Here is a 27174-nt window from a genome sequence, read left to right on the forward strand (position 1 = left end):
CCGCACGCCAATCAGGGCGGCCCGCCTGCCTTCCTGTAGGTGTGCCCGGCTACACCTGGGAGCCTCGGCACTCATGACATACCTGCGGCCCCGCGGGCGGCGGGGAGACGGCGGCCGGCTGCCGAGCGGCGGGGGGCCGCGGAGGTAGCGGCGCTGCCGGGGAGGAGCGGAGCGGAGCGGAGCGGGGGGGGGAGCGGCGCTGGCCCCGGCCCGGCGATGGGAGGCCGGCGCAGGTAAGGGCGGCCCGGCCCGGCCCGGCTCGGCTCGGCGGGAGCGGCGTTGCCGTGTTCCCGGGAGAAGGCGGGGTGAGGCGCGGGCCTGGCGCCGGATCCCCGCGGAGCCCGGGCCGGGCCGGAGGGGCGGCTGCCCCCTCACCGCGGCGGGGGGGGGGGGTGTGGGCCGGGGCGGCGGGCAGGCTCGGGGAGCGAGGCGGGAAGAAGGAGAGGGAGGGCTCCACCATTTTAGGACCCGAGGGGGACGGGGAGGAGGGATCTCCTGGGAAGGGAGCGCTCGCCCCTCCCGAGGCGGGACGGCGGGCCTGCTGCGCTCCTCCGCGGGGCCGGGCCCGCGGCGCACAGGTGTGGGTGCGCGGGGAGGGCCGCCGTCGGGACCCGCCGCCCCGGGGAACCGCTCCCGCCGGGGGCTGGGGGGGTGTGGGGGTGTGTGAGGGGGGGAACGGCGGCGGCGTGAGCCCCGGCGGACCGCCGCCTCCCAGAGCGGGGGCGGCGAAGGGGACGCCTCTCCGCCGGCCGCGGGGCAAGGCCCCGGGGGGGGCCGCAGCCTTGGCGGCGGCCTGTGCGGGACGGCGAGGCTCGGCGCCCCGCCGGCAGCGCCCGTTCCCCCCCCCCGCTCCCCTCCTCCTCCTCCTTCTCCTCCTCCTCCTGCTGCTGCTGCTGCCGGCAGCAGGTAGGGCCCGGAGCAGAGGCCCGGTCGCAGGCTCAGCTGGCAGCAGCAGCCGGGGAGCCTCTTCCCGCAGCAGCGGTGCCTCCCACGCAGGAGCCAGATTCCACGGTGTTCGCTGGGTTTTTGGCTCCCGCCGGGCCAGGGTCCGCGAGTCTCGGGGCTGTGCTTGGATGAACTCTGGACACCTTGTTGTTTTCCTCCTGGCACTCTGCTGGCTGGCGCCTCGTGACTTTTATGGCCTGTCACGGAGGGAAGGCAGTGGAACGAAAGGCGAGATACCTGCGTGCTGCTCGCTTCCCGTCTCCTTCCCACAGCCGCTTCGGAGCCCCAGCCACTGCAGCAGCTCTGATGGCAACCTCTGCGCCCCAAACAACCTGCCGGAGGGGCTTTCGAGCTCCCACGGCTCTGCCCTGACACATCCTCCCCCCCCCCACCCCCAGCACCCATGTTATCCTTGCGCTCGATGCTTCGTTTATTCCCGGAGGTTGGATAAGACCTGGATCAAACCTGGTAGGGAGTACAGGGGCAGGGAAGGCGGTCTGAGTTCAACTCATCTGTGTTGACTTGTTGCAGACTTTGCTAAGGAGCTGTTGGATGTGGATGCCGTTGGCCTCTCCTTGAGCTGCGTGCCCGTTCCCCTCTGACCAAGCCGCATCTGTAACGTGGTGTTGGAGTTTTGTGACCTGATTCTCTGGGGCTTTGGAGTTTCTCGTAACCTAAAATGGCTTGTTGGAGATGGCTTGGATAAGGGCAGAGTCCTTTGAAAGGGTTGCACGGGAGGGAGGTGGCTTGCTTTGGAGGAATAATGTATGGGTGACCCAGATTTCAGAACTGCGACCGAATTGGGTGAGGAGGAGGCATCCATAAATCAGGCTTGAAGTTGTACCAAATCTGAGTTCTTAATTCTCAATTACTGTTAATTTTTGGGAAAGCTCAGCTGGCTTCTGTGTAGAATCTCATTTTGCCAACTCATGACTGAGGGCAGCATTTGTACTGTACTGTCTGTATAGTAGCCTAGTGATCTTGATAAATCTGTGAGGGGGGTTGTACGGTGTAATTGCTAGTGACAACAGGCGACTAGGCTTGAGCTTGGTGCTCCTGCTGAAGCCCCCTGTTCCTGCTGTCTGAAACAGTGGGACTCAAATGCTTCCTCTGGGAACCTCTTGTGCATCCTGATAGGTTTTGCCAGTAAGAGTCTGTTCCCTGGGACTTCTATTTCATCCTCTTAACTTTAGGTAGATGTTCTTGCTCCTGTTCTATTGTGTCTTCTCCTTTCTTACAGTTCACTTGTTTCAAGTGCTTTCTAGAGTTAAAGAGCCAAATTTTGCTATAGTTTTGTTTTTTTTTTTTTTTTTTAATGTACTGTACTTTGGAGTCTGGTTTAAAGTGGGCTGGTTTATTTAATTAGTTTGTATTCATGCCAATTATGTTCACTCTCCATGGTTATTCCAGGCAAAATTTAAGAAAACAACCTGCAAGGGATTTCAAATTCATAATTGGAATCAATTTTTTTTCCCCATGAATATTTGATTCTAAGAATTATTATGCTTTCTGTCATCTGGTATCTTTCCAGTTTGATGTTGGCTACATAGTTAATGCTTAGCTAAATTATACATAGCTAGCTTATTTCAGTAGTCATGCCTGATAACTTTTGTAATTCCTTTCAGCTTTGCAGCTCCCCACTGAACTCTGGTTGTATCTTTTAATGAAGTACTTCAAAGTGTCTTCAGCGCAAGCGTAGTTGTGCTCTGTTGTTTCGGCACTTGGGCTGTACGGAGAGAAATTGTTTCCCTCTTCTGTGAGGTGATCGTACAGTTCATGTTCCTGTTATCAGCCGTTTGGGGACAGATGCCTTATTCTGACCCCTGGCTGGTATTTACATTCCCAGCTGGCTATCGCTGCGTTGAATCCAAAATTCTATTAGAAAAGTACCCGGTCTTGATTTCAAGATACCAAGTGATAGACTGTACTGGTTCCCCAGGTAAATTATTCCAATGGCTGATTACGCTCGCTGATTTCTTATCTCAATCTGTCCAGCCTGGTTCCTAACCGCAAAGTCTTGCTACAAATTTTCATGCCAGATTACAGAGCCTGTTGCTGCCAGGATGACACATTCCAGCAGAAAGATGGCCTATTGTACCGCAAGCTTACAGCTGTTACCCGTGCTAACCTCTTGCTTCTGGGAAGAGGCAATCGTGGAGCTGTAGTCATAGGGCGACTGGTATGATTTAGAGCAGTGGCTAAGTGCGCCTGGCTGCGGTGTCTGTGTGCATACAGGGCTTTCTGAGAAATGTAATTGAATAAGTTGCATTGCTCGGAGTACGGCTGGATTAACGGTGGTTAATCCAGCATAACTACAGGCTGCTGCTGAAGGAATGATCCAGTTCTCATCCAGTCCTGACTGCAAGCTCCTGCTGCTCTGATTGGATCGGATCCAGTGACCAAGTGGCCTCAAATCAGTTCAGTCACTGCTCCAACTGAAAATTAACACCCTTCCCTAAACAAAAAATTACGACGTTTGGATCTGGAAGTTGGATCAGCCTGCTCTGTGGCCAGGTGGTGCTAGGTCTGATGCGGAAGAGTAGCATGCCACTGGGCATGAGAAACGTGAAAAGGGACTACCTCTTTCAATAGCAGCCCTGTGCCTGTGCCGGATTAGACGCAAGAGGGAATTGTACGTTCAGTTCCTACGTTTCTGTGCTCGGATAAACAGGCTGTGGTCGCACAGATCCTCTCGGCGGGCACTGCCATTGAAAGAAGCTGTCGTGCCTACATGTTGTCATCCACGTGGTTTCCCTGCTCTGGTCCGTTGTGAGACCACAGGCATGCCTATACTGCCAGAAGAGAAAGGGCAGTGTGGGGGTGGGAATAAGCGGGGCAGAGGATGGGACTCCTTTTGGCAAGCTGAAGGGCTTGTGAAACTAAGGCTTGAGATACAGGAATTGTCACAAGCACACCGTACCTTAAATCTTAATGGAAGCTAATGTATTTTTTTTCACCTTCCCTTTGCAGCAGATGCGTGAGAACAGATGCCCTGATTTGCTCAGTAGCCCAGGTTAACTCTGTTGCATGACTTGGGAGAACTGGGTTTAGCCAAGACTGGGTTTAGGTCAGCTGCGTTTGTGTCTTTCGTCAGGAAGTGTGTGTTGGAGTTGGGGTTTGTGTGGGTAAGAGCATTTAATGTACAAAGAAGGTCTGTGCCTTGGCTGTGACGTACTGATACCTACGAAAGGTTCAGCAGTGCAGAAAAGTTGCCAGCTAATGTATTTGTGCATTCTAGATGTGAGGTTCTCAGTGGTTTTCAGTGCCTGAGCAAGGTGGGGTACCTTTTTGGGAAGGCTTCATTAATCTTGTCTCTTCCATTAACAAGCAACTCCAGCTTTCTTGCTCTTCTAGTGGAATTAGTTTGCTGGGACAAAATCCATTCCCCATCTATTGTTTTAAACACCATTCCTTCAAGTGCGACGCTGAACACTGCAGGGAACGTGGAACTGAGCCTGTGGTGGAGACTCGTTTTGAACTCATGGTTTGGGAGTTGGATTACAGCTAGATGAAGTCAAAGAAGAAATTCCCATGACTTTAGTACAAGTTCAGTACAAGGTCACGGGGAGGGCTATTGGTTTTGATAGTGGGAAAAATTTAGAAGGGGGGAAGTTGATTATCATGACATGTGTACAAATGTACGTATGTAAATAGACACACATATGTAAATGTATACAAAATAGAGGGTGTTCTGATGCTAGAAGAGGTTGGGGAGGAGTGGCTATAGAAATTGTAATTGGGTAGTATACAAGAAGTGAACTGAAGCGGGAGGAAGCGCATGAACCTGCTGCTCAGAGAATACTGCATTAAAGCAGAGCTGGCCATAAATTAGCTTCCTGAGAATGTATCCTATTTGCAGTAAGTCATGTAGAAGTGTGCGACATTCAGATGTCAAACTACCTCTTTGTAGTCTCAAACTGAACATCTAGCTGCACGCAGGTGCTCAGCGTGTGAGGTCCGCTGCCCATGGCCTTGCTGGTGCTCAGAGTGCGTTCAGCACCAGAGTTCCTGTTGCTGATCACACACAAAACTTCCCAAATCCTTACCTGCGTCAGGCTGACGTGGTGCCCAGTAGGATCCACAAGCTTGGTGGTCCCCTGAATGTGCCAGCCGTGGGCAGAGCAGAGTCATACGCTGGTGAGCAGACCCAGCCTTGCACAGGGTGTGACTGGAGGAGAAGAGGTGAGGAACAGCTGCTGCTTCATCGACGAATCCAACAGTAGAGTTTATGGGTCCAAAATACACCCCTCTAGAGGGAGGGGATTAGGATCCTGGTCGTGTCAGGGCACGATTCGTTCAGATCGCAGAAGCCCGGAGATAATCGGGGACGTGTGGCGCAAGGCTGGGTTACAAGCAGACCTGTAACCTGTTGGACGTGCTCGTTGTTCACAGCTGCCGAAAGGTGGCTGCAATGGCTATGCTTGCATATTCACTTTTAATAAAAATAGATGCCCAGATCAGTGTTAAACTAACACATACACCACTAGTGGGAGGAGGGGCAGCAAGAAGAAGATGCTTTGCCCACAGTGTTGCTGGGCAGCTACAAAAAATAAGCATGTGTAAGCTTTATGGTGTGTGTGCTTTATACTCACAAAAATTTACAGGTGTAATGATCAAAAGTGCCTACATATATTCTTTGAATAGCATAAATCTTAACTGGGCCCTTATGTCTTTACTACAGATTCTTGTTCTGTGAGGAGGTGCTAGCAGAAACTTTGTAAGAGTACACCAGTAAGAGTATAGCTTTGCTGGTATACTTCATTTCATAGGAGAAGGAAGGATGCCATAGCTATACCAGTGCCTAGCAAAGCCCCGATGCTGTAGCTGTGTCTTTAGTGGGCCTAGTCTCTAGGTAAAAATCCTTTTGGCATGCATTAAGCCTGAGCTTCTGTTCAGACACAGAAATTTTACCGTAGGTATTCCATAATGCAGGTGTCCGAGGGTAACTCTAGACCTATGAAATGTAATCTAGCTGCAACATTTGAATCAATCTCCTTTCTGAAGTACTCTGAGACCACTATCTGTTTTTACAGGCGAGGACTGTCAGGTTGATAGGAGTGAAGTTGAGAAGGTGTGGTGTGTATCTATTTCCCCTCCGTTGCTGGCTTTATAGGAGAGGAGATGTTCTGAGTATACTGCCAGCCCTGCAGGACAGGGACAGTGTCTCACTGCGCAGTATTTAGAATGGTGAGGATTCAGTCCTGATTGTTGGTATTGCAGATGGCTCAAATAACTCTTCCCATTGTTTGTTGCTTCTCTGCATCTCTCTTTTTCTGTAACTCACTTTGTGCCTGGAGATATTTCAGGCTTAAGTCTGAGTACAATATAGCTGATGCATCTTATGGGTGTTTTTAGAATGATGTACTTCTCTCTCCCTTCTTTAACCCTCCCCAGGAAAGGTGTTTTCTCCTGGAAAGGCATGTTTTGGGTGTAGGCCAGAAGAGGCTCAGGATGGGCAGTGGGGGTAGCACTGAGAAGGCTTAATACAGCACACAACCCCGTCAAGACTCTGTGCTGTGACAAACCGTGGAGCAAAGAGAGGATGCTGTGGGGAGACAGGCAAAAAGAAGTGGGAGTATCCCTATTTTTATAGCAAATTATGGGTCATGGCGTGTTTTCCTAAATGTGCAAGTGACTGAGAGAGATGGGTTTACCCCTCAAGTCGCCCAGCAATTTCTGAACAACATCTGGTGCTGTGTTGAAGGATGGGAGGTACATTACTACACTGTTGCTCTCCTCCTCATCCCCGGGCACCACTGGGAAGAGCGAATGTTCTCTCAGTGCACAGGGAAGGGACTGAAAGGAAGCTATAAGGTGTTCCTGTAGGCATAGGCTCAATACTGCTCATTTCAGTCTGAGTGCTGTGCCACCTGGGAAGGGAGTCTTCCTCTGACATTGCTCGTGCTGCCCACCTTATCTTCCTGCCCCTGCGCAATGAGTAAACCGAGCTGTTTCAGAGAGGTGCAGAGAAAGGGAGATGAGCAATTTGGACATATGCTGGAGCAATGAAATGCGCCTTATCCTGGAAGAGCAAGGCCAGGCATGCAAGTTATGTCACTGTAGTGTGTGCTCTGACCAGTCACAGGGGAGGGTCAGGGCCATAAAAAGCAGCCTAAAATTGTGGCTGCATGTATAGAAAATTCACGACAGCTGAGCTGCCCAGTGGCTGTTATCAAGCATACCAAAGCCATTTTTCCTTTGTTCTGTACAGTGTCATTTTTACCTATTCAGCTGCTGAGTGTGTAATGATAGTGATACCAAAGGCATGAAAATAGGCATCTGAGTGTAAAAGGGGAAAAATGGATTGACTCTGACTCTTATGGTCATAGCAAAATGACTTTAAAAAAGAACAAGAAAAGATGAGATGTGCTGCATTGCGTGCGGAATGAAAACTGGCATGAACAGAAATCTCAAGTTCAGCAAGGCAGTATGGAAGAAAATCTGCCCTGAAATGTATTATGTTTTACTAGAAGGTTGCCTTTGAAAAGTTAATTTAAAAGATGGCATTGTACAAAGTTTGGTTGTGACAATGGAAAAGGGTAAACAAAGTGCATTTAAATAATAAAAAAAGTACTAACAGATGCAGGACCTAAATACAGAAGTGTTGAGGTAAGCACGTGCAAAACCACCAACTTGGTTTTAAAGAATGGTTTGGTAGAGAGATACAGTTTTGTGCTTAGAGGTAGCAAGAAATACCTGATGCTGTATGTCCTAAGCTCATAAAGTTGATGGAAGTGCAGAAAGCATCTCAGCTGAATGTGGACACAGTGAGAAATAGACAACCGTGAATATCTGATGTGTGTGACGTTATGGGGCGGGGGGCTTTCATTGACTGGGCAGTGAGATCCCTACAGTACAAGAAGTATGATACCAGAATAACACTGGTCCAGAATGAACTAAAGCAACTAATTATGGACACTACTTTGTGTGAAAGATGTGTCTATTGTTTGTACTAAACAACTCTGCAGCACAGAGGGAAAATATTTTAGTAACGTGTTTTGTGTCTGGAAGAGCTTGGAGGCAAAAGACACAGGAGAGAACAGACTGAGCAGCCAATATATTTTTGTTGGTGAAGGGATTGCTTAAATAAGACTTTGCTTACAGTTGCAATCAGATACAGAGTTTATAGCAGGGCTTTGCATATTCAGTGTACTGAGCAGCCACTCCCTGACTAATCCTCAGACTAAGTCTGTGAGGTGGGAGGGGTTACTATTACCTCGGTTGCACAGATGACCCTCAGACGGGCAGAAACTACTGGAAACCGCCAGAATTAGGAACTGGTGATTGTGCTGGATGAGGTCTGGGGATGAAGGCACAGTTCTTGGTTGCCTTGAAAAAAAACTAGTTATAATCTAAGCCTTCTGTAGATCCTTCTTTTAATGAGTGACTGCAGCGGGGAAATGAAGGAAGGAGAGCTCCTAGTATCCTAACATGCATGTTCCCAATTCAGCCTGTATTATGTCACTGATGATAACAGTTATCCTTTGTAGACCCACTAGCTTGAAATTCCTAGGTGACCGCAATTGTGTTTAACTGTTCATAAGCTGTAGCTGTTAGTAGAGGCAAGACTTGAAACAGCAGTCCTATGGGTGCATCCTTATCGCCTTCTGTTAGGGTAAACGCTAGTAGAGCAGGCATAGCCGAAAGTTTGGAGTGCAGGGTGTTTCCCACATGTGCAACAAAAGCAGTAATGCTGATATCGCCTGCCGTGGGTATAGCTGTAATCGCACCTTCTTTAATGCGATTGCTTCTTGGGAGCCGATCTACCATGATCAGTGTCATACCTCCTGTGTAAAGCGCTGCCAAGGGTGACAGAGTAGATTTGTCACATCAAGACACGTGCCTCTGTTCTTTGCTTCAACAGCCTTGTGGCAGCGAGTCGTAGCCAGTTACAACTGTCAGCGCTGCAGGATCTGCCACCAAGCAGAGGCAGAGCCGTTGCTCATAAACCAGTAGCTGGACTCTGGTTGTTAAACCCTCCTGCTTTGCTGCCCTTCTTAGGCGAGGACCACTGCCTCAGCCTCTCGCTCAGCCGGCTGCAAGGGTGGGACCTCGCTTGTCTTGTCCTCAGCTCTCTGCCTCACTTGCGGTTCTACTGTCCCGTTGAGCCGGACACTTGCAAAAGTTGCTCGTTTTGTGCCCCTGCCTGTCCGCTCATGTGCTGACCGGCTGGCTGTCACACATGGAGGAGGCGGGGTGCTGGGTTCAGTAATAGCCAGCAAACGTTTGTGCTGAAAGCCGGGTTCCTCAAGTGCACCAGTCTGGCAGAGGTATGACCGAAGACCCATTTTCCACACAGGAGGGCATTTGGGAAGGAGACCCTAAGAAGGAGAGCTCTGACTCTTCCCTCCCTCTTGGGCATGGTCCACTGACCCCCCCTCCCTTTCCTGGTACCCTCCCGATCCTTTCCCCTTCAGGCACCTCTGTTGCTGTTAGCTTTCCTGAACTACAGCGATCATACCAGATTGTACTCTTTGCTGTTGTCTGTAGTGATTTTTTTTTAAGCGCAGCGAAGCATTTTGCCGTGTGCCAAGTCCAATAAACTTGTTTAGGTGAGTTTGATGGGCAGTGTCAGAAGTTACAACTGAGAGCCGCCTGTGAGGCTGAACTGGAGGAACTCTGCTGTATCTCATTGAACTTGGGAGAGATGGGATGTTTATGTGTTTGTTTATGCCCCACTGATCAAAGCATGTTGCAGGTAATGGGAAAGACAGCGAGCTGAGTCTTAGATTTCATTTAACTGGTGCCTATGGCTTCCCAGGGGAAGTTTCTCATTCATGCTAAAGTATGTACAACTTCAATTAGAATATAGCATGCATGCTCGCGTAGGTTGGTGGATGCGAGTGTACCGAGGACTTTGCATTCCTCAGCTGGAGCTGGCATTATTTTGCGATCGTGTCATAAAAGAGGTAAAGGAAATTGTATCGGGTCTGTATTACACTATTAGTCACGGTGACTGTTAGGAGTTAAATTGGCTCATGTTCTAATTTCTCACTAGCACACTGAAGTCATGAGCTTGGGGTGAATTTAAGGCACACAGACCTTATTTTACTCCTCTGCATCGCCATCTGATAGGGTGGGGCCTGGGAGGGGAAAGAGAGAGGTAGTTTTACATGCCACAGGGTTGAGGAAAAGGAAGCCGTAGGCCAGTCAAGAGTCAGAGTCAATGTCTTCAAAGACTGCCAAAGGGCAATCTCAGGATTTTAATTGCTCGGCTAATGTCTGAAGAGCCATGGAGCCATCAAGGAATACTACTTTAGGAAATCTTGAAGGGTGGTGGTGAGAAGCAGACTCTGCCCCCTCATTCATATGCAGAAAAATGAAAATGGAGGGAGGAAGGATTAAAATACCTGAAATTGTTTCTTATGTGTTGAAACTCATTTAATTATTAAAATGGAAAAATATTGTTATTAATACATCATAGAAATGCTAGTGGTATTTCTAAGCTGGTAGGAAATCTATGCTTTAAACTAATACAGACTTGGAGCTGGACTACACGTGAAAGTATGCGGGCATAATTTTTGCCCGTTGACAAATAAGGGGACATATTGCTGAATTAGAGAATATCAGTATTGTTGATCTGGCTGTGCTATTTCTTTTTTTTTTTTTTTTTTTAAGGTTGGACCTGTAGGGCTCTACTACTTTTTTTTTTTTTTTTAATTTTTATAATATGCTGTGTTAATTACAGTATTAGGAACTAATGCTAAATCTTAACTACAACATCTATGAGCTGTAATTACTACTATAAACTTTGAAATAAGGTAGTGGTAATTGGTGAAGCTAGTTATAAAAAGCATTTTATAAGATTGATGTATATCAGTTACACCATTTAAAACCCTGATTTATACAACTTTTCACCGCTCATTCTGAAAGGCAGTGTCACAAAAATGCCTTCCCCTCCCCTTCCATTTGGAGTATTTCCATGCTAGACTTTGCAGAGGGTTTGAGGAGGTTTCCAGGGCTTTCCCTAGCATCTCCTTCATGTTGTTACTTGTTTTCAGAGTTGCTCACAGGGGGCTGGCTCCTTCAAGTTCATCTGGCTGCCATGCAACGTCCTCTTAGACCCAGTCCTTTGCTGAGAAGAGAAAGCTGCGTTTGGGATCACGGGAACAGTAGAGTCAGCGGCAATAATGAGACAAGGAAGCATGAAACCATAAAGTAATGGCTCCTTTGGAAATGGTTGTAAATCCAATTAGAATATCCCGCTTCCTGTAGTGCCTGCTTCTAACCTGGAAGGGTAGCAAACGTGTTACTAAGCAGAGGGCCAATACTGAAAATGTAAAATTTCCCCGCTCCGGTGCTTGTGCTCTGCGTGGGCTGGCGAGGGTGCACCTGCTTCTGCGTTTGAAGTCCTTGGCAGTCACACGCGGCAAGACACCTACGCTGGAGCGTCGGGGACTTGCTTGTAGGTCCTGGGTGTGGTTTCACTATAACTTAGGTCTAAGTCCAGGTTTCTCCTTTACCGCTCGCCGGCCCGTCGCCCAGCCTCTTGTTCCTGTCCACTCGTTGCAGCTGCTGCTACAGCCTGTACATCTGCACGTACAGCTACCGCAGGGAGCTGTCATATTTACCCCCCCCCCACCATGTCACACCTTTACAGCTGCTCACATCTTTCTGCTTCTGGGTTGGTTTTTTTGGCTAGATAACTCCCTGAGCTGGCTCACATATGGTCACGTGCGCACTGGCACGTGGGAGAAGATGGCAGCAACCTGGATGCATATTGCCTTAATCTGTTCTGGATTTCAGGGCGCCGCGTCGAGTCTTAATCGAAATTTATTATGACCCGATTGCGGGTGGTGTTGGGTGGTCTGTACAGTCAGCAGCAGCAGAAGGAATTGAAGGAGCTCTACATCTTTTTAGGACTGGACCATAAACAGATGAACTTTGCAGAATATCTGCAAATACTTAAATTGGACTTGACGAATTTGATTATTCATCTTTATTAACCCAGTTATGGCACAGCATGTTTCTCTGCCAGTCTTCTAGTTTCTGGTAGTTTGTGGAGCTCACTGGATCAGGTCTAAATACTCTGCAAACAAGTTCAGTGTCATCAGTCCCAACTGCTGAAAAACAGTAGTCAGGTAGAGGGGGAAGAGGGAGTTGCCCTTGCTCTCGTTAGTCACAAGTTAAGGCTTAACATTTTGGTTTAAAAAATGGAGATAAACCCAAACAGCAAGATCTAATTTTTGAGCCACACTTTGTTTTTCAGGCCTTTTGCACACCCATTAAAGGCCAGACGTGCGTTTTTTTTAATTGTAAGCCAAAATTCTCACGTAACCACATGATTCTAGGAAGTGGGACTATATGAAAAACAGAAAATATTGTGATGCGCACAATAAACCTATGCCAGTTGGCCATGCAGGCGTTACACCGTGAGTAACAACAAGTTTTCCATGTGTTTGCATTAGTACCTTCCTATTCAGCACCCACACAATTCCTGTGGCTTTGGGTGTGTGAAGCTATTTTTCCACGGGGAGAGGGAAAGGGTCCTTGCTGGTGCTTTCCCACATTTACATTTCTTATAACATTTTATTTATATCTAGTACGTTTTTCTCCCAATAGCAAACATGCCTCATTGTGCTTGTTAGCTTCTTCGATCTAAGCACACCAGTTAAATTTCCAGGAAAGAATGGTTTGTTCCCTGAAAAGCTGGGTTAGGGGAGGGTTGTACCAAAATCTGTTTTCCCCACACACATCCCTACATCCCTTTTGGATGGACTTCTCTTGGTTTTTTTTTTCCTTTAGCTGCAGTTTTCAGTACAAAGCTGCATCACTGTTGCAGTATTGCCACATATTTTTGATTATGATACAAGTCTCATAATGGTTTTTTTCACTTTTTTAGAAATGCTGTGGGGAGCTAAGGCTGAAAACATGCATTCTAAAAGCACAAAATGAGGACAACCATGTTCAAGATTTTAATTTTTTCTTCTTGTTGTTGCTATCTCATGGTATGTTGATACCCACAATTTTTTATTGTTATCTCTAGTTGATGGTATGGACAATATTGAAGCCAGATACATGGTACAGGTTTCTGCTGTAGGTATAGTGGTTGTGACTGATGAAGTTGTGGTGGTAGAAGTCATTAGTGTGGTATGACATAAAAGTGCAGTTTTGTTGGTATTTTAGGAATTGCTTTGGTTGCATTGGATACGCTCTACCTATTGATACAAAAGTGGCATTTTGTCAGTATATTTATGGATGGGTATATTTTGCTGTATAGCTTATCAGTCGTCCCATACTGCTAAAATGTTCCAACTTTGTATCTTCTGTCCTGTGGGGGTCTGACAGCTATCGGTAATGGCAGCAAGAAATCTTACAGTTTTCAAGGTGGAACGTAATCCGGCTGTGAAAGAGGTTATATTAGGTGTTTGCCAAGAACATTGGACAGGCTAACTTCAGAGGCCCTTTCTGCAGGGGTGGACAGTTTGTCCCGGCTCAGTTTGCTCAATATTGTTCATCCTTATCTGTCTGTAGCTTAACTGTGCTCAGGACTGGTACAGGTAACGTGACAACAACTGTGCTCAGCAATGGTTCCGCTGTGCAGTCTGGGCAAGGCCAAGCTTTCAAGTGTGTTTCCAAGCCCTTTGATGTTTTAATGGCATTTGCATCTGTCAAAATGGTTTGGTGCAAACATTAGCATTCTTTAATCTGAAACTCAAAAACAGCAGCGTGGGATTCTGGCTCATGCTTCTGTAACATAGTAAGAGACTATGAAATTTCTGCTGCTAACTGGAGAAGCTCTCCCATCTAGGTCCTGAATCACTCTGTTCAAAGAGAAACTGGGAACTCCTCTAGTTTATAGCAAACCTGCTATCTAGGACTGTGTATAGCATGCTGCTAGCAGCCTACACTCCATAAAAAAATCATAGCATACATCGCGGAAGTCCTTGCCTCCTTTTGTGTCTCAGATGTTTCTGTCGGTCATCTCTCCATCCCCAGAGTTTGTAGGGAGACCTGCACAGAGCAACTTGCAGTGACTTTGTACATTGCTTTCACTGCGGGAATTCTTCAGTCCACCCAGTACTGTCAATAATCTTTCTACTAAGCTACAGCAGTGAGAACCATACGCCATTCTTGTTTGTTCCTGTACTAGAAGACTGCAGAGTATCAAGGCTCATCCATTGCTTTTATGAATATAGAACTTAAGCTGTCCTTAAAGTGAACCAGGTTTTTTGATATACAGGTGACCCCATTTTATCTTAAGACTGAATCATTTTTATTGCATCTCTGGGAAATGCAGTGTGCAATCCAAGCCATGGTCTTCACTTGCTGTTTGGCAAATGTTCAGTAGTAATTTCCAAGATGAAATTTTGTTCTACCCAAATTGATGTTTCTTTGGTGCTTTTTTTTTTTCTTTGTTAGCAATAAGTATTATAATCTACTGAAATGGAAACAAATGTAGGAAAGGTATCCTTATTTTTTTCTCAATTGGTGAATCATTAGATAATTAATAGGTTTAGTATATCTTGAGTGTGCCTACCATGAGTGAAAGCTAGTAAGATGCTACTGGGAGTGTTGAAACTCAGGCAAACTGTCTGCACCAGTGTGACCAGGAGGTCTCGCTCACTTTTCCCAAGCTTCAGGAGAAGTTCAGATGCATTTTCCAGGAGATCAGGTGCTATTGACAAGTTTGGTTTTTTTCTCTCCTGCCTAAAACACTTGAAGTGGCTCCTAGTTCCCAGAATACTAACAGCATGTGGACCCTTTAGCACAGCAGTAGATTCTACATTATTTTGGCACATACCTGTTTAGATTGCTTTTCTTAATCTATGTGTTCTTTCCTTCAGCAAGCTCTGTCTGCTCTCTGTACCCTCAAAGCTGTCTTCACGTAACGTTATTTCCCTCCTTCATTCTTATCTCTAGCACCCTGTGTAATCTCTTCCTGAGCTCGAGAGTTTTGACCCCATTCCTTCACCTCTCTCGATGGGCCGTACAGCGATAGAGCAGCCCAGGGGCGGTGCGTGAAGGTCGGTAACCGTTTCTTTGCAGAGGAATACGTGCGGTGGGCATCTCTCACGTGGAGGGGGCATCCAGCTGAGAAAGGCCATGCAGGCCCAAGCATGGCATGAGTAGCTGTATCAAAATAAAAACCGAGACTTGCGGTAGGGCAGGCTTTGCGTTAGAGTGGTTGCACTTTCCTGAGTGTCTCCCCGAACTGAAAGAGAGCGTGACCTCCTGGGAGAGCTGGTAACTCTGGTGGCAATTCTGCTGCGTGGCGAGCTCTGGATTTTGTATGGAGAAAGGCAGGCTCTGAGCTAGCCCCCGCTGACCCAACTGCTTTTAAAGTGTATCTGAACTGTGTGACGGAGATGATTAAGCTGAGCTGAAATAGCAAGAAGGGGCTCGGGGCAGCCTTGTTGCCCTTTGGGTGGGTGTTGCAGCTTACATGGACCTCTTCCCTGCCTGAGCTGCAGCACTTAAAGCTGGCGTCGGCATTTCTACACGAAGCTGTGGCCACGCCAGCAAGAATATGCCCAAGCAATGGATTGCTTGGGATTCTTTAACAAGAAAATCAGTGTCGTTGTCCACGCTGCCCAAAGGTTGCTGCGGCTGGCTTTCTCCTCTCACGGCCAGAAGCTCTCGCTGCTGCGTTGGTGAAAAGGAGGAGAGCCGGGGAGAGAAGCCCCTGGTGCACCGACCGGCAGCCCGGTGGGCTGCGGAGCGTCTGTGGCTGCCGGTACAGCTCCGGCACGGTGGCCGGGCCCAGCCCATCGTTGCAGGGCTGGGCTTTCTCTGCTGGGAGCGTGTTTGCCGCAGCCTGGGCGTGTGGGCCGCCCCGGTGCCCGCGGCAGAGGGAGCGGGATGGGGAGCGTGGCCAGACCCGCCGCGGGCGCCGGGGCCAAGGCCGGCCGGGAGGTACCCGGCACCGCGCGGGGAGGGTGAAGACGGCACACGGAAAGCTAGGTCTCTCCCCGGTTTCGGAGGAGGAGGATCTCACGGCTCCGCTTAATTCTGTGTTGCGTTGTTTCCTGGCTAGCTGAAGGGCTTGTCTGTGCTTGATAGCACTTGTTATTTCTCCTTTCTTGTTTGTTGGAGGAGGGGGGGAGGGAAGGTGAGGTACTTTCTGTTTAAAACCAGAAGTGTTTGTCATCTCCGTCCAGGTGAATTAACCCGCACTGGAAGGAAGCATGACATTCACATCGCCTTTTGTAATGTGGGAAAGCTGTGGATGGATGCGTGCATCATCGCAGGCGTTGCTTTGTCCACTAATGCTTTCACTGCTGTCCTGTTTTGCTTATCTGGCCACCTTCCACACCCTTCCCCTCTCTCAAATTTTGTGCTCCCTACTGCTGTATGACCAAGCACTGCCCCTTCGTTTTCATGCTGGCGTGTGGCCAGCAGCACCCTCTCACGGTTCCAGCTTGCAGTGAGTTTGTGCACCCAGAGTCACCTACGAGTTAGGTGCCTGTGAGCTGAAGTTCTGGATTTCCAGGCCCTCTTGGGAGAAGAGCGTGGCTAGCTTTATCTCAACAGGGGCCATCAAATCACCTCATTTGACGAATAGAGTCAGAGCTTATGAGGGAGTGATGGCAAGCTCAGCATCTGATCCAGAGACATGTGGAAGATCAGTAAGCCCCAACAGTGGTAACAGTGAAGCTTCTGGGAGAGTTTGTGGAGCCTGCTAGAAGCTGACGCTTGCCAGATAGGCTCCTGTATGCTTGTCTGTCATGTTATTGGCCCTACTGCAAATGCTAATTGAAAGTTTGCTTTGGCTAGCCCAGCTCCTGGGGGTCTCCTGGGCCCTCCTCTGGTGGAAGACCGAGCTGACCTGCAGTGGGAGCATAACATGGCAGTGTTCCACAGGCAATCTCTTCCAGTAACTACTGGGCTCTTGTACATAGCTTCTCTGTATGTGAAAGCTACAGGCGTAGGCAGTCTTGTTTTATTATTTCCTCTCCCATCTCCCTGAAATCCTTATTGCAGAGACATCTGCATCTTTCACTGCATTGCAACAGCCTTCAAGCAGGAGCTTAACTGTTTCCCTGACAAGATGCCTAAGTTCTCCCCCGCTGTCTCTGCAGAAAGTTTGCCTGTCCCTTCTCCTGCCTCACTTCCCAAAGCTTCTCTTGCTCTCCCTGAGGTGTGCAAAACACCTGGCAGTAATATGATGAGACAAATCTCACTTGGCAGCTTCCAGTGTTGATCTGCTGTGTACCTCCCTCTACCCTGTCTCCCAGTATCATCATGGAACTGCTCCAAATGCAGCTTTAAACTTGTCCTTTCACCTGTCCAAATCCCTTGTAACAGAGCCAGGGAAGTGGAAAGTGGGTCTTTGAGCTTAGTAAGAGGAAATTCAGTGTTGTGTACATCTGTGACAGCACAGTGAGCAAGAGTTCTTCCAGCTTCTGTCCAAGACTACCTGTCTCCCTGAACACTCTCTCTGCTCCTGGGGAGCCTGTTTTTGAAAACTGTCTGTATTAGGTGTGAGAAGTAGTACTTTTGTAGTCATGTAGCAGGGGAGACTCAAGTTAGGTAGCTGGAAGACCTAAGAGCAGTGTAGCACAAGAGTGATCTGATGTGATCGTGGAACCTTTGTTAAAGGAGGGGTAGATGTATGTATCGGGAATGATGCAAGTTGATCCTGCTTTGGACAAGGTGGCTGCTTACAAGTTTGTAACCCTGCTACTTTCTGTGCTCTGCCAAGCTCTCCTTTCTGTGCTGGAGCTTCTTCCTTACAGTCCTGTACCTTCCCATGTGCAACAGTTTCAAAAGACGGTTTAGCAGCACCGAAGTAGTTTACTATTAGCTGCCAGCAGTAAGACGTGGGAGAAGCCCCGTGGGAACTTTCGGAGTGGACATCTCTTTGAAACATACTGTTTGTTGAAATTATAACTACTTACAACTACTCGCTGCTTGCGGGTGGGAAATCCAAATTGCTGAATAATCCCAGTTCTGGCCTGGTTTTGTAAGAAAGATAATCTCTCTTCAATATAAACAACAATTAAAGATTACCTGAGAAAAAATACACAGGAACTAAGTTAACTGATGAGTTAACTCAATTAGTTAACTCAATTTTTTCCCCATTTTTTAAAAAGCTGTAAGATGATGACAATCCCCATGATTAAGGTGTATATAATGCTTCAGTTCTAACTCCAGAGCATGGACTCATTGCTTTCAGGGCAGGTGTTCTGTTTCACTTGACGTAAGGGAAAATATAAGCTAAACCAGCTTTCAGGTCAGGCATGCCCTGGCCATGGAGTTAACTGGGACAATTAGTCCAGATGTAATCAAGCCCTTATTGCTTTTACTTTCTGTGTGGGATCAGAAAGTTACCTGTGACTATAGAGCCACTCCAGCACAAGGAAATCACCACTGATCTCAAAGATTTCCTTTCTCTGTTTGTGAGTCTCCCAAGTTGAAATTGTCACACGCACCCCGTAACAGCAGTTGAAACTCTGGAAAAAACGCTGTTCTTAAAATTGTAGGGAAATTAGGAATGCCAGAGAAAGAAAAAGTGTATAGATTTGATTGTCTGTTTTGAGCAAGAAGAGGAATGCTTTTTGCACGAGCTTTGTGAACAGCCCAGAGCCAGGCCTTGGGGCTTTTTTTGCCACTAAACAGCTAGCAGGCTTTTACCTGAAGAAATGGGGAATGGTTTCTCTGACCAAAAGATGCAGGAGTACGCATTCGTGTCTGGAAACTTCGACATCTATAAAATAGGATGAAGGAGGAGAACGCTGAAGCTTTATTCAGGGGGAAGTCCAACTGTGGCTGCACATTGCAGCAGATCCTTCAGGGCTAAATTACAAGCTCTGGTATGACTGCAAGGGTAGCCAGTGTATGTGAAGAGCCCAAAGCAGCAATTTATAAGCCATTTCTGAAAAGCAGGGGGTAGGGAATAGATAAGACAGGCTGGAACACTAGAGAAAGTGTCCCAAAGGCAGAAGAAAAGCGAGGGGAGCCACTAAGGTTTGTCTCTTTCTCATGTCTTTTAAGGTAGGGATTGTGGGTCATGGTATAGGTAGAAGCCAGAAGGATAAAAGCGGTGAATCAGATTCTACCCTCCTTTTCACAGACATATCCCAAACGTACATTCCCTAGTGCTTTGTCATGTCTGAACTGCAAATGCAATAATGGATGGGAAATTCCACTATATCCGTTGGGAAACTGTCCAACACGCCTGAGATTACTTCCCCCTACCCCCCCTCTAAAAGTCTACCTAAAAGGGTAGACCGAATGATGATACAGTTTCTCTTTGTAGTCTGTAGATACCTCCACACACACTGGAGGTATTCTTCTAAACCCATGTGGTTTAGAGCCTTCAGATATCTCATGTCTTGTGTCATGTCCTAGTTATCTGTTAATCAAATTATTACATTCCTATGTCTTGTTAATCAATTCGTGTGATCAGTTGCAATAAGGGCCTGTGTTGCATGTACATACATAGAGATTTGTAAAGACAGCCATCAGCTCCAAAGTACAGGCCTTTCCCTGTTGAAATCAAAGAGATCTTTAAGACTCAGCTAGCCACTAGAAGAGGTCATGAGTATTTGTCCAACATGCCCCACAAAAATTAATGGAGATTTTGGTGATTTTCTTGTTCTCTGAAGGCCTTCTGGTATCCTCTTTTGGGGTTGAGATAGCTAGCCATGGCCAGCACTTTTCATAAGTTGCACTGCAGCCGTTACAGAGAGGTCAGCATCTCTGCTCTTTGACCAAAGTCACTTTCTGGATTTGCCTGTAAAACTAAAAAGACACTAGTAGTTTTATTTTGGTGTTACTCTCATACTGCAAGCTTACATTGGGTGCTTGCGTACTCTCAGTCTTGTTACTTATTTCCCAACTCTTATTACCCACTAAGTATGTATTTTTGGATTTTTTTTCTCAGCTGCATTAGTACCTGTTTTTAAAAGTCTCTTAAGCCAATTAGATCCCCCATATTATTCTGCACTAGTAACAGAAAATTGCATTTTTCTTTATCAGGATGTGTCACTGATGGAGTCTGAAGAAACCAGTGAGGGAAATACCACTCCCCCAGAAGCCAGCAGCACCACTGGGGAAGCTTGGGATTCCACAACAGTCGAAAGAGAGCATCATGCCTCTCACACATCAGCCGAAATGAGCACCAGCCCATCTGACTCTGCAAAGGGAGCAGAGCTCAGCACTCCCAAGGATTGCCTTTCTGCTCCAGGGAAAGCAGCAGAGATGCTGGGCAGACCCTCTAACCCTGTGCAAAAAGTGCCAGCAGGACTGGAACAAGAGCAAGGTGATGCAGAGCCTCAAAAGGGACTCTCAGAATTGGAAGCAGAAATGCTTTTAGAGGAGGGTGGACTGGATTGTTCACTGAAACTTAAGCAGGTAGAGCTGGTTGACCTGGAAAGCAACGAGGACTCTTCCTCTCTCAGCACAGTCCAGGATGGGCCAGCCCCTGGCAGTGCCATCCTGCAGGCTGTGGACCTCAGCACCGAGTTTCCTCACTGCCAGGCAGAACTAGCTTTTCATGGCTCAGACCCTCAGGCCCAGCATCCGAAATCTCCTTTGGCTGATGCCATTTCCTCTCAGAGAGAGACGCCTAAGTGTTTCTTGGTGTGTAAAACTGTTTCAGAGGGGCATTATAAGGCTGAACCATTTCTGGATAAGATCTCCACAGATTCTTTGCAGGAGGTTGATACTGGTGCAGCACAGAAGCAAAGCAGCAAAAAAGTGGCACCAGCAACTGATGAGCAGCCTACCTCAGAGGAAGCAGTAGAGGACATGGCTAAACCTTACACTTCTGAAGATGCTAAGGAAAGCATAAGAGCACTCCAGGGTTTGGAAGAGAATATAGAGTCTTCCTCTTCCCATCAGTTGTCTTCCACCTTAATAGATGACAGCCAAATAACTTCACTACAAGCAGAAGGAAACATCGCAGCTCGTGAAACAAGGAATAGCAGCATGGTCAAAGACCAGGGAACAGTAATAGTTCCTAAAGAAAACTCACCCAATTCCAAACACCTTCATCTTGAAGATGATCACAGAAAAACAGAGGACAGACCTGCCTCTCCATCAGAGAGTGCCTTCCAAGTAAAGGATACTGCTAAACAGCATAAGAAACCAGCACAGGAGGAGGCAGTGTCTGAACTTCAGCTGGAAGAGGAGAAGAAAGAGTGCAAAGAGCAGAATCTGCTGGAAGAAGGAAAATCTTTGGAGCCCAAAGATCAGAAAAACAAGGAACAAAATGAGCAGGAACAACAACTGCAGAGGGAAGAACTCAAACTGGAGGAAGAGCTCAAACTGGAGGCTCTGATAGAGCTTTCAGCTTTCAGGTCAGAGATATCTTCTGTTCCCAGGCATAGTGTGGACTTGTGTGGTCTGGAGACAGTTTTTCTGGCTGAGCAAATGGGATCAGCATTTCCTCCTGAGGAACCTGTCTCTGTGGATCAGCATCCTGGTGAGGATGTACTGCTGAAAGCTCATGTCACAGAAGCAGGCTCTGGATGTCAGCCACCCACTGTCAGCTCTCTGTCCTCAAATAACCTGAACCCAGTGGGTGAAACTCCACTGGTGCCTCCACACACATGCCATATCTCTGACCAGGCAGAAGACCTAGAAGACTCTGGCCGCTTTTCCATCGGTGGTCAGGACATTGGAGAAGCTGACTGGGATGACAGGATAAGACTGGGCAGGGAGGATGAGCACAGTGATGGGCATGGAAAGGCTGTCCAGAGGTTTGATAAAAGAGATGCACCGCTCCATGGAGGAGTGGCAGCACCTTCTAGCGCAGACAACTCAGAGGCTTCTCTTCCAGCACACCCTTCCTCTGGTACCAAGAACTTGGAGCCACCTGATCCCATAGATCCTCACCTCGTTACAGAAAATCTGGGAAAAGCTGAGCTTCAGCACTTCATTCCAGCTTTACCCTCAGAGCTCACCTCTGTGGCTTCAACGTCTGGCCCACTGCAAGAGGGTGCTAATGGAACAGCCTCTGTGACCCCTGAGGACTGTCCTGGCGCCAGCCTGAACAAACTGCTAGACTCTGTAGAGAAGCCAGCCAGCCAAGCTGCTTCTCTACATGTGCAGCACCAAACATCAGGGGAAACTGCTATTGTAAGTACTGATCCAGGGGAGGCCAAAACTTCCCATGAACTCCTTACTTCTGAGGAAGGTTTTCATGAAGACCTTAGTGGCCCATCTTCTTTCTCTGTAATATACACGAGCTGCCTTCCTCTAGGGGGGAGCCTTCCTGAGGATAGGCGGACTGTGGCTATCATTGCAGGGCCTCTGGAACCCCCCCAAACACCAGGCAGGACTTCCACTCCCCTGAACCACCCAGAGACAATTCAGCAACCCCCACCCGAAAAAAGTGCCATTATCCAAGGAAAAGAAATGGGAGCAAATGTGGATCATGAAGCACAACAAATACCTTTACTTGATCAGTCTGGCCACAGTTTAAACCAAAAAGAGCCTGGATCCAGAATCTCCAGTGTCCTGAGCACCCTAACTTGGCCCTCTGAAGAAGATACGGTCCTTTCCGAGAACCAGCAAGAACAACGTCTGCCCCATGTGTCCCACTCAAGCCTACCTCTGGTGTCCGAGCCTGATGCCAAACAGCTTCCTCATCCTCCTTCCCATGTCCAAAGCCCCAGTCACGCTCAGGCTGCTGCACTTAATTCAAATCACCTTGCTCAACCTCCAGCCCTTGAAAGTTACCAGCCGCTGGCTCCTGTACTCTACTCCAGGCCACATCTCAACTGTGGTGTGGACAATAATAAGTTACTAGCCATTCACTCTACTATAAGCCATCCTCTCTGGACTGCCGCCTCTGTGTCTGATTCTAACACTGTGGCCTCTGCTTCTGATGGAGAAGATGTAGCAGAGAAAGATGACCTTGTTCCAGTAACTAGAGAGTGGGATCTTGGTGACTCAGGTACCCATGATACAGAGACTTCTGATGACTCAGGGGTCAGTTTGTTGGCCAAAAGCTTTTCTGCTGTTGGAAATGAAGCGTTGGCTGGCTGCTCTGACACCAGCCCTGAAAGAGCGGACCAGCACATGGATATACAGTGTGGAAAATCCTCACCTGACCACCCTTCTTGGCCCTCACTGGAAGGCCTGATGACATCCACAGACTCCAAGAGCAGAGACTCTGCAGAGCCACTTCCAATGCTAGCATTCACCAATCCAATCCACTTCTTCCAGCTCAGCCCTCCATCACCGCCAACCACCAGAATGACCTGCCAAGAGGAGGAGGTCTCAGGGGAGCTACGATGGGAGCAACAGGCAGGCATCTTTGGTGTGGACACAAAGAACATCCAAGCTCCATTGGCAAGCACAGAGAAAACAGAAGGTGAGAGGAGGGTCAAGCAAAGGCTGGAAGGAGAAGGAGGACAACACCACTTTGTAGCTCAGCCAAAGCAGGAAATGCCCAGACATTCACCCTTGGAAAAATCATCAAGTTGGCCAGACAAAAAAACGATCAGGGTAGTTGCTCAGGAGCCAGCAGCCAATCAAGAAAACCCAATTAAACGCCGAGTAAAAAGCAAGGACTGGCACCGTCAGGGCCTGAAGAGGACATCAGTACCACCAGATATCTTGCAGGGTGAGTCCTCTCCTCCATTGCCCCCCCCTTCCCCCAACCCCGCCTTATTGCAGATACCAAAAATGTAGGATTAAATTAAACAGGCAGTGTGACAGAAGCATGAGAGCTGAGAGCTTGGCGTTGCTCTTGTGCCTTTGTGGTAATACTCCTTGCTCCAGCCCTGTAGCCCCCTTGCTGTCCTGCCCCAAGCTCCCCCCTCCCAGCTCTCCCCCAGCTCCTCTCTGCTGCCCTGGAACCAGTGCATCCTGCTTGTTCTCCTGAGTAGGGCTGCACTCTGGGGCTCAGTCCCCTCATTTCACACTAACACCTGCAACAGAGAGCTTATCTCGCTTCACAGATGCTTCACCCCTCGACTTCGCATCCCCTTTCTCTTCTTGTCCCTTCTCCATGTTTAATCATCTGTCACCCTTCTTCAGTAATGCAGGCTGTTTTGGCCTACCTGCAGGAATGAGTTTCTTGGTGGGGCTCAGTTCAGAGCTGCTGCTTATCATCTCTGCTGCCATCACATGGCCGTTGCATTTTGCTGCACTTGTAGCAGCCGGTTTCCAGGCAGTGAGGAAAACGTATGCACGCATCCTCAGTAGCAGGTATCTGTTACCACATGTTTTAGTTCCTTGTTTATTTGCTACCTGCCTTTATTTTGCAACCAACACCTTTAGGTTCCAATTTGACCTTCTGAAAGGGATGATCTTCCTGAGAATGTAGGATTTGAGATTACAGATAAGAATGCAAATCTGTCAAATCCAAGGTCCCAACTTGCATAGAAGCCAAAATGCTGATGTCACAAAAGAAAAACATGCATCTCCTGTAATGCAGCTCATTCAGATAGTACTTACTGTCAAGGTGCATGTCTGTTCTTTGTTATACCTTACATGACCTTTAAACGTACTTGCTTCTTCTCAGTTCTTAGTTTATTTTCCAAGCTTCACAACATGCTGGACTTTTGGCACAGAGGAAAAGGAGGGGAGCATGGAGGGATGTAAAAGGTTTGGCAGCACTCGAATCAAGATTTGTTCATGTGTTCGACCTGTATATTCTTGGTTCCAAATTTTAAAACATTCAGGGCAACAGTACTGTCTTTCCCCTGACCCATTCTTGCAGCTCAGTCTTTGGGCTTTCTTCCTCCTACTGCTTCCAGTGAACTTTATATAGAATTTCTTCACACCTTATTTGGTTAAATCCCTCACAAAACAAAAGAAAAATCCACACTTTCCCCATTTTACATAAACAGGAGATGACTCAAGCAGCAGTTTGTGAATGCTCACATAGTATATAAATGTGAGAATTGGATTACAGCGTTGCATCCTTTCTAAGACTCTTCACAGAAGTGACTGTTGGATGTCCAGCATTTCTGCCCCAGAAGTCACTGAGAGTTTTTTGGGGCTCAATGTCCACAAAAGAAAGTCTAAGACTTTCAGACATGACTAGTGACTTTGGGTCCGTTGATCCTCCGATGGCTGGCCCAAGTTGCTGAAAGGGGAAAGGCAGCACCAAACAGGGCCCGCAGGCAGTGTCTTCACGTGGGCAACTTGAGAGGGAATCTCTTGGAGTTCCTGTCATCGCTGAAAGTGTCAGCCTTTTTCTTTGTATGAAAAGCAAACGTGGCTAAGTAACAGATGTAAAGTGTAAGTAGTGTCAAGGATTATTAAAACCAGAATGTTTCTGACCCAGAAGTAAAGGTCAGGAGGGCACCTGTACTCCAACCCAAGACCACCACTTAGGTGGAGTAAGTGGTATCTGTGTATCATTTGGATTGTAGCTTGACTCTAAAAATGGACTTACTGTTTACTTTCTATTTGTCTTATATGCAGAAATTCCTTCTGTTCCTTCAGAGGAAGAAGCTCACAAGGCACACAGGGAACCACCAGTCAGTTCAGAAACAGTTATATTGCGGTAAGTCTCTCAAAGGCCCCTTAAAACTTCCCCATCCCTGTGTAGCACAGACACCTGATGCTCCCCATTGTTCCAGAGGGACCAAAGATGATGATAAGGAGTAGAAAACTATAATAAAATGATTTAGGCCTGTGTTTCAGTCTGTGCCCTCTGGGAGAGGATCCCATTGCAACAGAAGTATTTCTGTCCCTTTAGGACAGTGTCTCCGTTAAGCCAAACTTTGTTCTTTGTCAAGTAAAGCATGTGGAGCTTGAGCTTCTTGGAAAGAGAGGTCCTTGCTGTTACAGATCTGTTGCTAAGATTTGGATAAGCCATCTCTGGTGCTGTGCTCTTCATTCACTCTTTGTTTCCAAATCGTTATTCCCTGACAGAGAGAAGAAACCTGCAGACGCAATGGAGAACTTCAAACGCCGGCACTCCAAATTGATCAACTCCTGTAAGCACCTTTTGCCTGAAGTGCTGTGGCAGACCCCTCTCCTCTGTCCTCTCTCACCCTTGCAGTGAGCACAAAGGAGAGGGGCTCCTGCCACACAGTAGCAAGGAGGGAGCGGAGCGTTAGAGAGCGGTGTTCAGTGGAGGCAGTGAAACCAGAGTCCTGCAGTACACTCAGGCAGCTGGTCAGCTTTGCTTATAGCAGATGCATGTGGTCTAATGTATTCAGTTGTCCTAATGTGAAACAGTAACAGAGTTTTCTTCAGATTGAAGCAGAGGGCAAGTAGCTGCTATAGAAAGTATAAATGTATATGCCTCTCTTCACAGCAAGATTGCTGTATCAGGAGTACAGTGACGTGGTTCTGAACAAGGCCATTCAAAGCCAGAAGAGAGTGGATTCTTTTGCAGAGGATATAGAGTCGAGTTTCCCAAGCTCCCCCAGGCTACGGAGGAAAGTGCTGTCTCCTCAGGACTCATATTTGCAACGTCTGTCAGTCTCATCTAATGCGTCCCTCTGGCAGGACATCCCCATGATACGGGGCAGCAGAATGCTACTCAATATGTCCCGTGATGAGCAGAAGCTGCAAGAGGTAATGGACGGATGTAATAAGGTAGATGGGTGGTCTGTAGTCAAGAAAGAGTCCCCAGAAGGGTGGTTAAAGTGGAGAGCAAAAATTCTGATGTGGGAATGCAGGTGGTTGAATGCAGAGGTCACCTCTACCCATGTAGGCAGTATGGGGATGTGGTACCAGTGCTTGTGAAGTAGTACAGCGCTGAATTGTAGAGAAAAGGAGCGCTGAAGGACGGACTCTGGACCATATCAGTAACTTCATGAAAACAGACATGGGGAAGCTGGAACAAGATAAACCAAGGAATTTTGAGCATGCTCAATGCAAAAGAGAATATTAAAGTAGAAGACTTCCAGCATTGTCCCACACATAAGCTTATGAGAGATGCTAATAAAACCACAGTGAATTGTCATTCCTGTGGTAGAGTGTGAGTTTACCAAATTGACCTGTCTGAGCTGCAGGGCTGAGAGGAAATGGGAGGACGTATGGGTTCAGCAAAATGGTACATAGAGAAACTGGGTAAGGAAAATAGGAGGAACTGAGAAGTGGATGGGAGGACCCAGAGAAAGAGGCGAAAACAACAGCATGGGAAATGTGATGAAGGAGAAAAACGTGAGTGATGTGGATGCTGGAAAATTTGTGGGAGCATGTAAAACAGGGAACCTAGTGAAAGTGGAGTTGAGGGGGAATAAAAAGGAGAATGAGAGCAGGTAGCTATTTTTCTTTTAAGTTATACCACAAGCCTGTCTTCTAAAGAAAGAAAGACTATATGTAATGACATGCTTGCCCTTCATTCCTAAAGCCTCTCTTCTGTAA

At 47.6% G+C, this 27174-nt stretch overlaps 1 protein-coding gene across 1 annotated transcript in view; it reads left to right on the top strand.

The window, feature by feature from the left end:
• Positions 1 to 200: 200 nt before the first annotated feature.
• Positions 201 to 27174, top strand: part of ARHGEF5 (Rho guanine nucleotide exchange factor 5) — a 38507-nt gene continuing 11533 nt past the window's right edge. Inside the window, exons 1-5 of the mRNA XM_052788898.1 lie at positions 201 to 233; positions 19870 to 23464; positions 25276 to 25357; positions 25729 to 25793; positions 26117 to 26379. Coding sequence (XP_052644858.1) covers positions 19882 to 23464; positions 25276 to 25357; positions 25729 to 25793; positions 26117 to 26379 — 3993 coding nt within the window. The 5' untranslated portion in view covers positions 201 to 233; positions 19870 to 19881. The remainder of the gene's footprint in view (positions 234 to 19869; positions 23465 to 25275; positions 25358 to 25728; positions 25794 to 26116; positions 26380 to 27174) is intronic.

This window comes from Harpia harpyja, chromosome 6 (genome assembly GCF_026419915.1).
Source record: "Harpia harpyja isolate bHarHar1 chromosome 6, bHarHar1 primary haplotype, whole genome shotgun sequence".
NCBI classification, from domain to species: Eukaryota; Metazoa; Chordata; class Aves; order Accipitriformes; family Accipitridae; genus Harpia; species Harpia harpyja.